This window comes from Fonsecaea nubica (assembly GCF_001646965.1).
Source record: "Fonsecaea nubica strain CBS 269.64 chromosome Unknown Scaff85, whole genome shotgun sequence".
In the NCBI taxonomy this organism is placed as follows: Eukaryota; Fungi; Ascomycota; class Eurotiomycetes; order Chaetothyriales; family Herpotrichiellaceae; genus Fonsecaea; species Fonsecaea nubica.
Window position 1 is genome coordinate 50705 of NW_019173758.1, and position 11315 is coordinate 62019.

The 11315-nt window shown below is 51.6% G+C and overlaps 5 protein-coding genes across 5 annotated transcripts; 4 read left to right on the forward strand and 1 right to left on the reverse strand.

Moving 5' to 3' along the window:
- Nucleotides 1–329: 329 nt before the first annotated feature.
- On the reverse strand, nucleotides 330–2090 carry AYO20_09340 (hypothetical protein; the record flags this gene model as incomplete). Its single annotated transcript, XM_022647611.1, has 3 exons — nucleotides 330–965; nucleotides 1034–1841; nucleotides 1894–2090. 3 exons carry the CDS (start codon nucleotides 2088–2090, stop codon nucleotides 330–332), a joined length of 1641 nt encoding a protein of 546 aa, XP_022496403.1.
- A 1171-nt stretch (nucleotides 2091–3261) lies between these two features.
- On the forward strand, nucleotides 3262–5128 carry AYO20_09341 (hypothetical protein; the record flags this gene model as incomplete). Its single annotated transcript, XM_022647612.1, has 6 exons — nucleotides 3262–3564; nucleotides 3617–3721; nucleotides 3775–3966; nucleotides 4015–4824; nucleotides 4884–4956; nucleotides 5010–5128. The coding sequence occupies 6 exons, from the start codon at nucleotides 3262–3264 to the stop codon at nucleotides 5126–5128; spliced, it is 1602 nt and encodes a 533-aa protein (XP_022496404.1).
- A 559-nt stretch (nucleotides 5129–5687) lies between these two features.
- On the forward strand, nucleotides 5688–7327 carry AYO20_09342 (hypothetical protein; the record flags this gene model as incomplete). The annotated part of the gene is made up of 3 exons (XM_022647613.1): nucleotides 5688–5739; nucleotides 5790–6412; nucleotides 6497–7327. The coding sequence occupies 3 exons, from the start codon at nucleotides 5688–5690 to the stop codon at nucleotides 7325–7327; spliced, it is 1506 nt and encodes a 501-aa protein (XP_022496405.1).
- Nucleotides 7328–8232: 905 nt separating this feature from the next.
- Nucleotides 8233–10101, forward strand: AYO20_09343 (hypothetical protein; the record flags this gene model as incomplete). The annotated part of the gene is made up of 1 exon (XM_022647614.1): nucleotides 8233–10101. The coding sequence occupies one exon, from the start codon at nucleotides 8233–8235 to the stop codon at nucleotides 10099–10101; it is 1869 nt and encodes a 622-aa protein (XP_022496406.1).
- A 389-nt stretch (nucleotides 10102–10490) lies between these two features.
- On the forward strand, nucleotides 10491–10943 carry AYO20_09344 (hypothetical protein; the record flags this gene model as incomplete). The annotated part of the gene is made up of 1 exon (XM_022647615.1): nucleotides 10491–10943. One exon carries the CDS (start codon nucleotides 10491–10493, stop codon nucleotides 10941–10943), a length of 453 nt encoding a protein of 150 aa, XP_022496407.1.
- Nucleotides 10944–11315: the final 372 nt, after the last annotated feature.

Below are 11315 nucleotides of genomic sequence, written 5' to 3' on the forward strand. Positions count from 1 at the left end.
AAAGATATATGAAAAGACATGGGATTTGCATGAAGACAGGGAAAAATGAGAAATGACAATTGAGATGGAAAAAAAAAGTCCCAGGCAGATTATCGGAGTAACGTCGGGCCGGGATTTCATATCACGTGCATATGCAGCCTTGCGTGTGAGGCTTCGACGCAGCCTTGTCCCCTTGTTCTATGGTAGCCTTGTAGCTTTGGAGCACTATGCTATGGTTCTCTTGTCTATGTCAGCTCTCATTGCGCTGCTCCACACCCATAGGATGAGACACAGCTTTGAAGTTCCAGCTAGTTTCCTATGGGTCCTCCCATGGATCCGTCCACTCGCCCTCAGACGGTTACATTGCTCTTCGCCATCAATTCCGCCACCAAGTTCCAGTATTTCACACGGCTCCGCTCCCTGAGGCTCTTACCAAAGAATATCATGACCAGAAAGACTGAAGAGGCCGCCATTCCAATGAAGGCAGCGGAGATGAAGCAATTCTGCAGACCGAGATTGTCTAGCCAAGGAGTGATTCCGTAACCAATGGCAAAAGACATGGTGTTGCGAACCAGGATCACTGTCGTCATCGCATCCGCGCTAATTTCGTGGTATGTGTCAATAAGATAGTTGACGCTGAGAGTGATTCCGAAGCAGCTCGAAGCAGCCAAAGAACCCATAGCAAAGACCAACCCAAACCAATGGACGTGATGCGCGGCGCCTACACCCCAGAGAATGAGGGATGCAGGAACAATAATGATGCACGCTGCAAAAGGCCAAAGACGATGTTCCGGCTCCATGATGCCTTTGTTGCGACGTGCGAGTCTGATAGTGAGCCAATCGCTGAAGCGGCCAGTAAAGAAGCATCCGACCACGACACCTATCAATGTGCTGACGTATGAAAGCCCGACCATGGAGGCTTTGAAATTGTAGGGTGGACCTCCCAAAATGATGCTTGCCGTTGCGTTCAGGACATTGAACCAGATCTGTCAAGTTGCGATGTCAGGATAATACTTCCATTTCGGCTCACAAAGAGGGCGATAGTCCCACTCACAAGATAACTGCCATAGCTAAACCCAGCATAGAAGATGACAGGCCAGCTCAAGTAACCCAACGATCGCAAGGCTCTTGTCCAAATTTGTTCCCCAGGCGATGTTTGCCACAGTGACAGTTTTTGTAAGTATGTCTTGTTGCTGCCATAAACCACGGTGCCGCTCTCAACGTTGTCAGAAGCCTCGTTGACAACATCCGGTGTCTTTTCCATCGCCTTCTCGTCTTTCGTGGCAGAGATGGGTGTCTGGCTGCCGCTGGATGTCTCGACAACGCCCACTGTAGATCGCGTATAGTTCGTCTCCTCCATGAAGAAGAAGCAAATGACCAGAGCCACGCCAAGGAAAATGGCTGGCCAGTAGAAAACCCATTTCCAACCCTGGTCGTCAGCGATGAATCCACAGATCACGGGCGCAAAATAGTTGCTCCCAGCCAGGAAGAACGCATAGATGCCCATATACGTTCCTCTCTGGTGCTGAAAGTATACATCCGTCACAGAGACTTCAGGAAGGCTCTCTATGGGCGCAGCCATGAAACCTCCGACTATATTCTTCGCAATCCATACACCATTGCCGCGGGCGTATGGGCCCCACAATGTACAAGCGATTGTCCCGCAGATGGAGAGAAGGTAGGTCAGACGCTTGCCGTATCGCAAGGCGAAGGGTTGCCAGAAGAGCAAACCCCAGCCAGCAAGAAGAAACAGATATCCTGTGCCTTGGTTCAGAGTGCTGATGGAGACCCCAGATGCCTCAGAAAGAGGAACAAGCACCGAATATACCACAGAGTTGGCAATGCCAACTACCAAGGTGTATCTGCCAGGTGTCAGTGCCTTGTCTTGCGATCGTAACGTGGTATGAGACGTACATGTTGACTGTTATGGTCAACATGAGCTTTCGCTTGGGCGACCAGTTCAGAGGATCGTCAGGATCGTTCGATGGAGTGGGTACCAGAACAATGTCCTTGTCCCCCGATCCAGCATGCCGGGTATGCATGTTATGCTCGATGTCCACGAGGTGGACTGTCCCCGGTATTGTGTCAATTGGCAAATCATAATGTGCCATGTCGCCGAAGGTTGTAGAGGTTCGATGATGAAGGAAAAGAGTGAAAGGATGAGGAGTGAGGAGGCTGTGGGAGTAGAAGAGGAGAATTGAGCTGAAGATCTTCATAGGATCGCCATCACGAGGGTCGCACTGATTTATGTGTCTGTACACCTGCCAGCGCCAATGTCCGCGCTAGAAGATCCAGGCATAGCATTTGCATATACCAGAGATAGACGATTCGACACGCAATCTCCTCGATAAGGGCAGTAGTCTGCGGAATAGACCCAGGCGAATGGTTCCTAAGGTAGAGATGAAATGAGAAAGCCTATGAAGATGCAGTGTAGAAAGATAAGGGAGTTGTGATCTCCGTATGCGCTCGGTTGTCCCACACGGATGTACCACATGGTAGACCGTGAAGCAGGGTTCTGTAATGACGCAGAACCGGAACTGGTGAGGGAATATAGTTGACCACCATTGAGGTTGCGATTTGCACGTCGCCGCCATCGCAGGGACACGCGTGGTGCACATGTTCCCAGACTGGCCGCGATAGGGGAATCATACGCTTGCCTTGGCTGGTTTCCACAATGATTTGGACAGGGAGATGTTGATATCGGATTCTCGGAGACCTCACCTCGCTTTCTAAACGTCCATGGCTTTCGCTCCGTGCGTACTAGGTAGATAAATGCCGGCGGCCAGTGTCAAAGCCAGGGGGGAACTCTCCTGCCTGTCCAGACTTTCTTGCGGAGGCCAGTTTCCGGGGATCGTCCGAATCCTTCTCTGCGCTATCATGTCTGATTGGTGCTGGGTTGGGGCGACAGTTAAGAAGAGGCCGCTCCACCCCAGATCGTAGCCCGAAACAAGCTTCGCGGAATTCCGTGTGATTGACCAGTCTCTATGTGCCGGCGGAAGATATCATCCTGTTCCATCAAAACCCAAAGGACTTGGACGTGCTATCAAAAGGCGCTAAGAGCCTAGACAAGCAAACACTTGATACTGTGAAGGCATGTCCCTTACCTGATCTGACGAACCTCCAAAGTCAGTTAAGTTTCTGTACCTCTGTTCGAGCTTCCCCGCTTTGTGGTTGATTTCGGCCAAACCAGAGGGAGAAGATAGATAAAGCAGTACACCCTTGACTAATGTTGAGTGCTCGACCTTCTGGTAATTATTTCTCGAGTACCTGACCAACGCTGCAATGGGCGAGGATTGGAGTGACTTGGTCGCGAAGAAACGCGCTGAAGGAGCCAAGGCTATACCCGCAGAATGGCGACTGGCTCCCAGCATCCTAGAATCTGTCAGTGCCGACTCTGATATCAGCGTCCTTGAAGTTCCCGCAACTTGTGGCCTTCTCACCCCCAAGGAGCTCGAGATTACCGAAAAGTATGACGCTGTCGATCTGATAGCCAAGATGGCCGCCAAAGAGCTTTCCGCGGTCGAAGTCACTCAAGCCTTCTGCAAAAGAGCTGCTATCGCTCACCAAGTGGTCCGTACCAAGTGTGTATGTTGAGCTGCTCGATTGCTAAGAGACCAAGACGAACTGCTTGACAGAGATTTTCTTCGATAAGGCTCTCGAAAGAGCCAAATATCTCGACGATTATCTGAACAGAGAAGGTAAACCAATGGGGCCATTGCATGGGATGCCAATCAGTCTGAAGGTATGGTCAGAAATCTCCTCAGAGGGTTCATTGCTCAATGTCGTGGTCCATAGGATTCCTTCAACCTGAAGGGTACATATTCGACAATCGGTTACGTCTCGTTCATCAAACGACCAGCAGCGGACTTTAACTCACCTTTGGTTGATATCCTTCTTCAGAATGGCGCCGTGCTTTATGTTAAGACCAACCTACCACAGACATTAATGACGGCTGACTCTGAGAACAACGTCTTTGGCCGGGTGCTGGTAAGAGTCATGGTTTAGCGTTACAAACACTTGGCTTATCTGCTCCAGAATCCTCACAAGCTAAAGCTCACTGCCGGGGGAAGCAGTGGAGGGGAAGGCGCCCTTGTTGGTATACGAGGCTCAATCCTGGGTGTCGGAACAGACATTGGAGGATCGATCCGAATCCCAGCCTTGTGCTGCGGAACATACGGGTTCAAGCCGTCGGTGGATCGCATCCCTTTTGGTGGCCAGACAAATCCGGTGCTCGATGGCTGGACCGGCATAATGCCAGCAGCAGGACCATTGGCCACGACAGCCCGCGACTTGCGACTGTTTCTGGAAACCGTCATCAAGTCGAAGCCGTGGAACTTGGACTATACCGCTCTTGCTATGCCATGGCATCCCGTCGAAGAAAAAAAGACTCTAACGATTGGTGTCATCCTCGAGTGTCCCACATGGCTTGTCCAGCCACCAATCCTGCGAGCATTGAAGACAGCGGCTGACAAGCTGAAGCAAGCTGGTCACAACATCGTAATGCTGGAAAACTTTCCATCGTTCAAAGAAGCCACAGAGCTATCCTGGAGTTTCTTCGACATCGATAACGAGTGTACCGGATTCAAACATATCGAAGCCTCGGGCGAGCCATGGGTTACCTCTGTCAAGGACTTGTACACGCCACCACCTGAAGGCCGCCGTGACAAGGCTCTGGGTGATTTACTGGACATGAATGAGAAGCGTCTCAAGTTCCGAGCTGAATGGTTGAAACTCTTTGTGGCGAACAAGCTGGATGTTATTGTGGCCCCAGGATCGCATAAGACCGCTGTACCTCATGACACCTTCAGGTATCCGCCGTATACAGTCATGTGGAATCTCCTCGCGGTAAGTGAAAAGATCGGCTGTATGCTGGCACAGAATACAGTGCTGATAATCTCGAGCAGTACCCTGCCTGTATTATTCCGTATCTCAAAGCGGACAAGAATTTGGACCTTCCCGATCCCAGAATTCCAGACTGTAGGTGGCCACTGAAGCACATATTGTGAAGTCTTTAGTCTGACAGATGGCAGATCTTCCAGAGGCTGTGCACAACGCGCCTTGTCACATTCAGGCCATTGCTAGATCTGAGCACGACGAAGAGCTAATGTCTGCCGTGGAGCTGATATCCGCCGCCCTAGGCATCTCTTAAAAGTGAGGACTCAGAGTGTAGATGGTGGTGAAGCCGTATTTTGGCTTGCGAGGCACATCCGTATCGAAGGTAGTGTCAAGGTATCAACCTTGGAGAAAGTATCTTTGTTCGGTAATCACTGTTCCTTCTTGTACCTGTCGACAGCCAGCCACAGATTCTCAGAACAATCGTCTCGCAATCAGACCAAAAGAGTTTTCAGGCTTTTGCGTGCAAAGAACCAACCTTTTCCGCAGCTATGCGAACGAATTCCGCTCCTCCCTGGCCTACCGTGCCAGCAATGCCTAGGGACTAGATTTGTCGCTTGCCACCGATAGGCCAATCTCTCAATGCGGGGAGAAAGCCCACATGGGGCCTAGAATTTTGACTGATTAGACCTCCGTGCCATCCATTGATAAGGACTGAAGGCGTCGACTTCAGTTGTTTGGGATGTGCCAAACCTAAACTCTTCCCCGTGGAGGGCTCCCTCCATCGCATTTCAATGGATATCTCAGGCATATTGAGCCGCCCACCATGAAATATTGACATGCATCGAAGTCGCGCAAGTGTGTTTTCGGGTGGTATGGCACGTCAATCTAATGCCACGCTGCGGACCAAGACTGGATGTTTGACCTGTGAGTGCAGTTGTATCTGGTGGAGCCAACTGTAGCTAACAGGACTTTAGGCCGCATGCGACGGAAGAAATGCAACGAAGTAAGGCCCAAGTGTGAAAAATGCATCAAATCCAACCGAGTGTGTACTTGGCCTGCCGAAGACGAGTTGTTCGACCGGCGACATAGGCGAACTTCGAGGTCTCCCGCATCACCGTCGCCGGCTGAGTCGCCAAAAAGCATCACGGTTGGAAGACGCCTCTCGAGCAGCAGCAAAGACAGCGCAGGCACTGATGCATCGCCGTTCTTTGTTTGTCGCGAGATCTCTTTCAACTCTGACCTCTTCAATTCGCCCATGCTCAAATCCGACCTTGAAGTTGCTTGTTGTCGCCACTTTCTCGATGGGTTCCTCCCACTACTCATACTGTCCAATACGCATCCAGGCTTCCAGTCCCAGCTGATTCCGGAGATGGTGGGAATGCTTCTGCAATTTGAGGGCATGAAAGACGTTGCGCTGGCTTGTGGTGCGTCACGAATGCATCTTCTCACCGGAAGTGCGCAAATGCATGAGGCCGGACTCAGATACTATGCTCGTGCCGTGTCTGAGGTCAATCGCTCTCTCAGCAAGATCGACTGGGGTCGAGATGATTTCAATGACGCCCTGCTAGTAGCCATCATCCATTTATACATCCACGGGGTGAGTTTTCCCTCGTGCATTCGGAAGCGGTCAAAAAAGCTCTGCAGATGACGGAGTCAACTAATCAAGGCTTTATGCGAACAGGTCTTCGATATTGGGACCAACAAGGACATCGGCAAGCATGTCAGGGGAGCAATCCAGCTCATGAAACTCCGATGGACGCATTCGCGAAGACCTCCTATGCCACGCCCGATTCATCGTATCATTTGGGAAAGCATCCTTTATCAAGTCTTTCGCCGGACGGTCAACCGGCCATTTGCCGTAGACTTTCAGCCCGACTTTGAGTTCTGCGCACGGGCACAAGAGACGCTGCAGTCCTTGACATTTCCGGACGCTTCACCTGCCGACAATAGCCCCGTGATAGGTTTCCCTTTGGCGCTCCAAAAGTTGATTATTGAGATTGTCCAAGTCTGCAAAAGCCCAACGAAAGCCGAGCCTGAATTACTAGATGTTCTCGGGCGTGAAATGTCATTTTGGGAGAAGACAATCCTAGAAGAGGGTCATTGCGTCAAGGAATGTGACTCGTGGTCAGTGGGAACAGCTGCTGAACGAGCCCGTATCTTCCACCAACACTCGACCAGCTTGCACATTCTCGCGGCCTCCCTCCTCCTGGACTGGGTATCCAGAGCACATGAGGTGTCGGAGACCACATCTCTGCTTCCACCAGTGGTCGATACATGGCAGGTTCGCAGGGGACTGGAGATCTTGCAGTGTCCACAAGCCAATGAAGAGTGGTCGAGGTGTTATCTTGGATCGTGGCCAACCTTGATATTTGGCTATGCTGTTGACAAGCCCGAGGACATCGCACTCATCCGACGTGACTTAAGGCAACGGTTCCACCAGCTGTATTCAGGGGAGGAGTTGCTTTTCCTGGAGGAGCTGGAGTCAGTCTGGCGTACGCGGGGGGTTTCGTGAATGGAGGAGTTAAGACGAAAGCGTTTAACCTGCAGACTGACATGAAAGGAGCTTTGGGTTGATGTACCTCGTACTCTCTATTTTGGCAGGAACTTGATGGTGGATGGAACGCGACTCGCGGCGCGCAGACACCAGGCGCAGGCAAAGGCCCGATGGGCAGCAGGGCGCAGTTTGCGCATTTCACCTGCATCACTCGTAACTACTCGGTACACGGTAATCAAATAAACTACCTAGTATCATCACCACCACCGTCACCACCAACCTACTCACCCAGTTCAGCATTCATTACCTGCCTACCTAGGCACCTTGGCACCTAGGCTTGCAAACGATCACCTGGCACCCGTCGCCGCTTTGACGGCCAAGCAGTGTTATTACAGAGGCGCCTCGGCAGTGCCTCGAAACTGTCCTCGGAGATGCCACAGACAGGGCCCCCTCACCCACCCTCCATTCTCCATCGTCCTTTGACCCGCCGAGCCGGTGAATCTGATTTGGCTTTCTACCACCCGAACGACCCTTATTCCTCTTAATCGCTCGTCCCTCCATGTGCCTAAGCCAATGGAATCTCGCAACCCTCCTCGCCGCTTGATGAAGATGCCCAGATATTGTAGCGGCCAAAGATCGAAATGCATGCTGACAGTTGTTGCCTTAGTAAACCTTCCAAGTCCTGTACAGTTCTCTCCAAGATGATACAATCCGAGCTCGTCATAGCTGTTGACATTGCCATATGTTTCTCAGATTCCCAGTCGGTTTCAAAATCGATGTCTATTCTAGTACAAGCGGAAAGTATCGACGGACGCAGCAATATAAACGAGACCTTGGGAGGGTTGATGCTCCTGGTTCCGTAGCACTCTAACCTTCAGTCAAGGCTCAGCTCCCCAACTTGAATGGTCAACCGGAAAAAGAAAATGTCGTTCTTCGAAGCTGCCTCGTGGCACGAGGGAGAAGTTGCGATTCATAAACGAACTCGTATCAGCGGTTATGACAATCCCACCTCACCATTCCTCACGCCTCGGGCGGCCAGCATGATACAGCGGTACCCCATGATGGCAATAGGGACATTGGATGATCAAGACAGACCCTGGTGCACAGTCTGGGGCTCCGATCATCTGCCAATCGCGCAGCCAGTAGCTCAGAGCGTTCTGGGCGTTCGCACGACGGTCGACGCGAGTTTCGACCCCGTGATCCAAGCCATTTACAATGGTAAGGATGACGGGGAAGTGATCCGAGAGGAAGGCAAAACGAGGCTGATGTCCGGGCTAAGTATTCACCTGGAAGAGCGAGGAAGAGTCAAGATGGCTGGCCAAGTCATTGCTGGTGCTCTCACCGCGAACGTACCCGTTGCGCCTGTCAGTGTGTCCGACAACGATCCTCTCCTAGGCAAATCAGGCGAAGTACAGCTTGTCGTCAAGATCGACCAAAGCCTCGGAAATTGTCCCAAATATCTTAATAAAAAGCACATCGTTGCTACCGAACCCAAACCGAGATTATTGTCTTCGTCGCCACATCTCACTCAAAAAGCTATTGATTTAGTGCATCAAGCTGACTTGTTCTTCATCGCCTCGGCGCACAAGCACGAGGACATGGACTGCAATCATCGTGGCGGCCCTCCAGGTTTCATTCGTGTGCAGCAACCCGCCAGTCTAGACGAAGGCAGCATCATCGTTTGGCCCGAATACAGTGGGAACAACCTCTACCAAACACTTGGTAATCTGGAAAGCACCCCTCACGCTGGTCTAGTCATTCCTGACTTCGAGTCTGGCGATGTTCTTTATGTAACTGGGGATACTGAGACCCTTGTCGGGGACGCAGCGAGCAAAGTCATTGCCAAAAGCAATCTTGCTGTAAGCCTGAAAGTGACCGGAGCACGTCTTGTTGAAAAGGGGTTGCCTTTCCGTGGCAAGCTGATGGAGGATGCGTCCCAAGGCCGCTCACCATATAATCCCCGTGTGCGATACCTGACCTCCGAGAAAATAGATGCGTTTGGGAAGACCGGGGGTGACGCACCTCCCACGACGGCAAAGCTCATCAAGAAAACTAAGATCACTCCTACCATCACCAGATATCGTTTCGCACTGGCTGATCCTGGTGCTTTTGGGCCCTGGAAACCAGGTCAATACGTCGCGATGGATGTGGCAGCCGAGCTGGACATGGGATATTCACACATGCGAGACGACGACCCGACCAGTCTGAATGACGATTATATTCGGACTTTTACTGTCTCATCTATCCCGAGCTCTCTTGGACTGCATGGGGAGGAATTCGAGGTCACAGTGCGCGCCGTCGGCCACGTCACCAAATGGCTTGAGTGGCAGCGCGAGGGCATGTGTGAGATTGGCATTCGAGGCTTTGGCGGAGAATTCGCTTTCGAACCCAGTTCCAGGAATGCGTTCATCGCTGCCGGGATTGGCATTACGCCTTTGCTGGGACAGATGGACAGCCTGGATCTCAACAAACTAAAGGTCATATGGAGCGTGGGGATCCGTGATGTCGCATTACCGCTAGACGTCCTCAGCCAGTTTCCCAGTTTGAAAGACTCACTGACAATCTGCCTTACTGGTGACGAGTCACTGTTGGATGAGAAGAATAAGGCACAGCTACAGAACTTGATCGACGCCGGAGTGAAGGTTCTCAGGAGGAGATTGACAAAAGAGGACTTGATAGTCTTGGTATCCGAAGTTGATAATTGGTATCTATGCACGGCGCCGGCGATGAGAAAGATTGTGCAAGAGTGGATGCCGGGAACGACAATCATCTACGAGAATTTCGACTACTGAGGCGACAGAGGGTTCGTTGCGGCCAGGGAGAGGTTGTGGTTTCTTGTTCACGAATATCATGTACGACAGTAATGGCAGGAGATAGGAAATAGACCACCATATTAGTTTCTTGGTTGTTTGAGGCCTTCAAGAATTTACATTTGTTGCAATATTTCTCCACCTCGTTGCGTGTTGACCCTTTTTGATCGTTTCGATGTATCTCACCTTTTCTTTCTCCTGGATATCTCTCCTACAAGTACATGGCCGGCAAGCAACGGTTCCTAGCTTTCCAACTGCGCCTCCAACCATTCAAATCAGCAGACCGAGTCTTTCTGCGTCATTACGGTTACAGATCGAGACTGATCTGCTCACCACCGAAGTCCGTCTTCCCGCCCTGTCGCCGACGCAACATGTCAAGCCAAACGGCCACGACCACCACTAGTGCCCAGAACGCAGACGACAAGACAATCTACAAACTGACATTCTACTCGCCGCTGGAGAACACGCAAGCGTGTCTATCAGCCGTCTGGGCCACAGGGGCGGGGACGTGGCCCAACACCCCCACAACCGGGGATAGCCAGAGCCAGAGCCAGAGCCTTAACAACGCCAGCGATAACAACGTGGAGGAGCCAGCGAAATACACCGACACAGCCTTCATCAGCCGCGGAACCGGGCAGTTCAAGCCGTCAGCCGCGGCGAACCCGCACATCGGCCGACCAGGGCAGGTCGAGTACGTCGAAGAAGACCGGGTCGAGATGGTGGTTGTCGGCACGCAGCGATGTAAGGACGCCGTGCGCGAGCTGAGAAAGGCCCATCCGTATGAAGTTGTCGCCTTGTTCGTGGCCAAGTGCGAGGATTTCTGACTTCCATCTCTGGTCTCTGCTAGCCAAGGGACAAGGACGGAGACAGGCAGAGACAAGAGTCTACGACAGCCATGTGGTATATGGGCGTTGTGATGGAGCATGGCAGAGACCTAGAGGGCTTGGAATAGTTCGCTCGACGTGCACAACAAAGCCTTGACGAGGACAAGGAAACACAAACAGAAGCCGTAATTACTCAGTTTCTTTTCTGAAGGGAATTTCCCTTTTGATTTCTTGTGGTATCTAGTTGTCACAACTTTGCCGTCCGGCATACAAGCAGAAAACGAGAAAAAGACCAACGCCCTTTTGCATGTCCGACCTGTTTCTTCCCTAGGCCGAGCACATCTAGATGCTTGTAATCAAGTCCTCAATTCA